The following is a 6,000-nucleotide window of genomic DNA, read 5'->3' as shown; positions in this document are numbered from 1 at the left end:
CGAATAGAAAATAGAGAATTAAACATTTATATATATATATATATATATATATATATATATATATATATGTAGTATAAAAATAATTCTCTCTTGGGGTATCGAAGGATCGACCTATGAAACTTCTTTAATCTTTACAAGGCAGATATATTTCGAAATAAATCGATCCTTATCGTAAGATCGGAAACAAGAATATGAAATATCGATGACGTGGAATCTACTCGGAGGAGAGAAGAAGTCTCTCCGCGAATAAACTCACGTACATAGTTGTCGGTAGTCCAACGTTTTACGATAAAATCCGCAAACGATCGATCTATTAAACGAGGTAGCGTGTAATCTGATACACTAGCTGGTACTATCAAAAATTCACGAGGGTCTTCTCTCGTCCTACTTCGAGGACGATTACATCTATCGAACACAAGTAAATAATACGATCGCCTTCAAAGTATTTCTCTTTGTATAATGTGTATCGATGAAACTTTTAAAATGTTCTATCGTCGAGTTTAAAAGGGATTCTTTTTCAACGTTAAGTTTAAGAAAATTAAGTAAAAGAACGAAAATGGATATATATACATTGAAAAATAATAATACGTAAAAAGTATATATCTATATAAGACTAAGTTAATAAGGGTTTAATAAGCTTTATGCTCTTAATAGATCTTGATTTTTGTTAATATCTTGGTAAATTATCGACGATCGACGAGCATCTCTCGCGCGTGGGCGCAAACACGATCGAATACGATCCTGACGTCTCTGTAACGCGAAACGCTTTCGTCGGATATCGAGCGGACGTGTACCTACCACGCACCGATTGATGGCCGAGCCAATTGGCAGCCGAGCACTTGGCAAGAATGATGCAATTAACCAATAAACACGCTTTCCAACAAGGCAACTGCACGTATGTATCTCTCTCTATAGTACGTACTATACGTACGTACGTACGTACGTATGTACGGGAGCACGATGCGGAGCACAATGACGCTGCCAATGACGCGCCACCCTACCTACGTACATATACATACATACATACATACATACATACATACATACATAGATGAATGCGTACATGCACATATACATTGGTATATACATTCTCTCCTACACGTCCTACGATATTCCACATATGCGTGTATACAAATACGGATACAACAAGAGCGAGCCGAACATAGGTATATCTGCAACATATTCTCATACTGGGCGAGATGAAGTTCATACGTTTGCCACGTTACGTCGGTCCATCGAGTTCGACGCTCGTAACGACGATTCTCGTTTACATTCAAACGTGGCTTTACGAACGAATTCATCCTTTCTAAAGTTACCATCTGACATTTCCGAAACGTCAAGAGTTGTTTCAAATCATACATACCTTCTTGATCTTCGAACGTCATTCATTTCGAACTAAGAATGATCAGTATTTTGAACAAAATTAGATACTATTATAAAGTTATATTACCATTAGATACTCTTATATCATATCACTTATAGTTATATATTATATTACTATTGCGTATTATTTTTATATATCATTCGTCGAATTTGATTTTATCCACCCAATGATAGCACGCGCGTGCTATCCTTTTGTCCAAGGGTATATGGATTAATGTCCGACGAAATTTTATGACCGTCGATGAAATTTCTTGAAACAATTTCTATTCCTTTCTTTTTCTTTTTCTTTCCTTTTCTTTTTCTTCGTCATACGATAGACCTTCGAACCGTAACCGCAAAGTCTAAAAATTTCACACAAATGAACTCCGTCGAGAGACTATGGATAACCACCGGGTCGATACGCGCCGGGCTATCAAAAGTGTCACGTAAACTTTAACATTTCTCTTTCGAGCTAAGATCGTGCATTGCGCCGGATTGAAATGAAATGTTTCACGATGAAAATGATCGTCGTAATAACGCTTTAGAAAATGTCTTCATTCGGATAGAGAAATGACGTATTTAAAAGTGCGATCCTTTCTATTTTCTTTATGATTTATCACGCATATCACCATCTATTAGATGGCTCTTAAAGAACGGATAAAGATCCATAGCGGAATTTTGCGGAGTGAATTACAAACGTAAATAGTCGATGACTAGAACGATCTACTTGAACGATGATATATCGAGAAGTCGTTCGTTCGGAAGTCAACAATCCGATAACTCTTATCTTACCTTTAATACGTCCTCTATACGTGTCTACGTACATACCTACGTATATACATATGTATTATATGGACAAAATGTATATATATATATATATATATATATATATATATCTGATAGGAATAAAGTAATTCTTTCGAAGCTTTATCCGTGCGACGAGTACGACACGTCGATAAGTCGTGGGAGAGATATCGAGGAAGAATTTACGTGACGATAGAGCTTCGACAGACGGCGACATTTTTCCACGACGATATAACGATCGTCATTGTCGTTGTTGTTCTCCTCGAGTACTAGCCTATCATTACGTTTACGATATGTTTGCGAATCCTTGTAAACTTACGTGATCTTATACACTGTTTCTATCCATTCCAAGTAGAACGCAATCAACGCTATCGTCGTTCGGGTTTAACAGTGATGAATAACTTTGACGGAACTATGAGTGTCGTATAATTATGATGACGTTGAGAAGAAAAAAAAAGAAAAATGAAAAAAAAAAAAAAAAGAAAAATGAATTTGTCGAACCTAGAAAAGAGCGATAACAAAGTGGTTTTTTGATGCAAGGTCGAACGAAACGCCGTTTTGTTTAGACTCGTTCGCACACGGCTAAGATAAAAATATACGATAACGACCACCCAACTATTATTGTATAAAACTTAGAAAAAGAGATCTACATATGTACATACGTACATACATATGTATGAACGTAAGTACTCGCAATTTATTTTCTCGTAATGCGTGGAATTTTTTTTGAATAGCTCAATAAATGGGTAGTACCTCGGATAAATTTAGAAAGACGACGAGACGAGTATTTTAGCTTCGTTGGTTTCGTCCGTTTTCTTCTCGCGTTTCGTTCGTGGCGATGCCACGAAATAACCGGCAAGATTAAGTATCACCGTGTCGAGCGCAGGAAAGGGCAGAGTGATAATAACTGTTTGTTGAGGGTCGAGACAGAAAGGTCGTCGAAGGTTGCACCGTACCAAAGAAGAGGGTTGAATTACACTTTCTCTCTCTCTCTCTCTTTCTCTCTTTCTGTGTGTCGTATATGCGGGTAGACTCCTCCTAACGTAGAAATACGCTTGTCCCTTGTGAAAGAAACAAGAGTAGGAAACGGGGGTTGAAAGAGAGAAGGAGGAAGAGTCTCGGTCGTTAGCGAGACAACGAGTAGGGTGAGTGAGAGTTGCAAGAGAAAGGGGAGAGAGAGAGAGAGAGAGAGAGAGAGAGAGAGAGAGAGAGAGAGCGGATGAAACGGTTGGCCGCTTGTAAGAGCGAAAATGAAAACGTGGTAAGGCTGCTGCAGGCTGATACGGATGAGAGAGATCCTAACTTGAATACGGAAGATTCGTCAGCGTGAATGAGATAGATTCGAGCGTGGAAAAGGGCGAGCTCTCCAATGGAATGACGAATTACTTTTCGTAGGGGAAAGGAAAACGAAGGGGAACTGCGATAGAACCGGATTTTCCTTTATTTTGACGTCAAATCTATTTCCCCTCTCTCCCTCAAAGGGCAAACCTTCGCACGAAATAAAATATATTATTATTAATTGAAATTACGGCTAATAAATTCAAAAGTGTTTAGAAAAATAATGATTTTTCTAATAATTCGCAATTCCATTGATTACGTCTAAACTTACATCTATACTTATATCTAAATCTTATATCCAAACTAATGTTTAATAATAATAATTAAATTAATAAAAAAAATGTAACGATAATGATGTTACAAAGGAAGTGTAGTGAATAGAGAGAAAGAGAAAGAGAGAGAGAGAGAGAGAGAGAGAGAGAGAAGAAGAAAAAAAGAAAAAGCAAAAGAAGCGTAGGGCACTCGTCGAAAACGATCCGCGTCTGGTTAGGGTTAGCGAGTGAGTGTGGCGTAGCTGGAGAGCGAGAGAGGTAGGAATAAGCACGAGACCACGTGGTTCGGCGGCGAGCCGTGGGGAGGGGATGAGAGCGGCGCGATGGTGGGGAGGTGCTTCTCGAGTCTGCGGTTGATTAGTTGATACCCGTCCGCCGTGGAGGAAGGATCGTTACGTTGATCTCGCGTTTCTTGCGCGTAAAAAAGATACTCGCGTGAGTACAAACGACTTTAGTGCTTTACGTTTAGGTGATTCATCGTCGTAAACGATTTCTATTTCGTACGTTCGAAGGAGGGATAATACATATTGGAAAAGAAAAAAAGAGCACATTTCATTCGGTGATATCCCGTGAAACGAACGGGACAAGTGCGTTTGTGTGAGTGCTTCGCGTACGGGAGCATCTTCATTTCTTTTTTTTTTCTGGTGAAATAAAAGAGAAAGGAAAAAGAGAAGGGAAAGAAAAAAGAAAAGAAGGAGAGCGATTACAGTGCGTCGTCGTGTGCGATCGGAACGCGTGAAAAGGAAGTAACTCGATCGTTTGTTTATTCCGTTTTTCCTTTAGATATTTTTATACCTTGGTGGAATAATAGTGCGTACATGCTATGATCTGGGATACAATTGGATATACTTGAAGAGGATAGATAGGAACGGTGATATAAGAAGAGAAAAACGATCGCGTACACCGACGGCAACGACGTGGAGGCACCAAGGAAGGCCGCGGCCTCGTCCTAGCCTCTTTGAGGAATTCTCGCGACAAGATGTACCCCAGTGCCGGTATAAATGCGGCAGCTGTGGCCGTGGCAGCTGCGGCACGACACCCGGTAAGTGCTCGAAACTTACTTTGCCGTCTTTCTTTCTTTTTTTTTTCTCCTTTTTTACTTACGTCCTTTTCTTTTCTTCCTTCCCCTCCCCCTACTCCTTCCACCCTACCTTCCATTCTTTGTCTCTTTCTTCGATCATCGACTGTGGTTTTAAACGATTATTAAAAGATAGGACGCTGGTTGTCGAGAAGCAATTTCGACCTTGCTCATCGACTTGAAAGAAATAAAGAAAGAGAGAGAGAGAGAGAGAGAGAGAGAGAGCAAATCGTTTATCTTTTCTTTCGATCTCAATGGGAAGCATACTTACGTAAAGTTCCGATACAGGTGGCCGCTTGAAAATCTAAAGCGCAGAAGATAGAAGGAGGCTATTTCGTTAAGAAATTTACGAGCCCGTCGGCTAATAACTCTCGTCTATCGTATGAGAAAGAGAGAGAGAGAGAGAGCACGAAGCTCGATGATTAGCTAAACCGTTGTAAACTTAAGCAATATATCTTCCGTAATACGTGTGTCGCACTTTCAAAGGCGAGATTCCCGGAGTAGTCGTCATCGTCGTCGCGAGAAGCACAAAGTGGTTCGTACTTTCTAAAATGTATATTATGTTCGTTCACGTCGAGACTCCGAGAAGAACCGAACGATTTTATTCCAACTGATTTTTCCTAAACACTCGAATCAATTTATCAGACGACAGAGCTGTTCCACGTACATACATATGTTTTACATGCACGCGTACGTAATTATCTATGAATGGTAAAAGACATTTTATTATCGTCGAAATGATTAGACGTATTTTCGTAATTTTTAAATTTTAGAAGATCCGTCGTCGGAAAAAAAAAAATAACTCGAAAAAAATATTATTCAAGTAGTAAACTTTCAGTTCTGTCGATAATAACAGGAATAACACGGGAAGAAACATATCTCGTATTGTACGTTATGTTGTTAATGTGTTCGTCCAATGTGAAATTATTTTCTCGAATTGAAAGTCTTAGAGAAATTGGGAAAGAGGAGGAAAAATTTGTTGTTTTTATTTTTCTCTCTCTCTCTCTCTCTCTCTCTCTCTCTCTCTCTCATTTTTTTACTTCTTTTTCTTTTTTACAACCGAAGAAGGTTCGTTCGGAAATAATATTAGAATGGGGGTCTCCGGTATATATCGTGGGGCCGGTTACAAAGCGTCTAGCTCATGAC

At 39.1% G+C, this 6,000-nt stretch overlaps 1 protein-coding gene across 2 annotated transcripts in view; it reads left to right on the top strand.

Annotated features, from left to right (window-relative positions):
- Positions 1-4,130: 4,130 nt before the first annotated feature.
- Positions 4,131-6,000, top strand: part of LOC118446094 (protein groucho-like) — a 41,326-nt gene continuing 39,456 nt past the window's right edge. For both annotated transcript variants that reach the window (XM_035876332.2, XM_035876331.2), the window contains exon 1: positions 4,131-4,818. In XM_035876332.2, the coding sequence (XP_035732225.1) occupies positions 4,756-4,818 (63 nt within the window). In that variant the 5' untranslated portion in view covers positions 4,131-4,755. The remainder of the gene's footprint in view (positions 4,819-6,000) is intronic.

The sequence above is a fragment of the Vespa mandarinia genome, chromosome 1 (assembly GCF_050613455.1).
Source record: "Vespa mandarinia isolate Hongniang chromosome 1, ASM5061345v1, whole genome shotgun sequence".
Lineage (NCBI taxonomy): Eukaryota > Metazoa > Arthropoda > Insecta > Hymenoptera > Vespidae > Vespa > Vespa mandarinia.
Note: the sequence above shows the minus strand (reverse complement) of the source record. Positions and strands in the feature narration are given on the sequence as shown.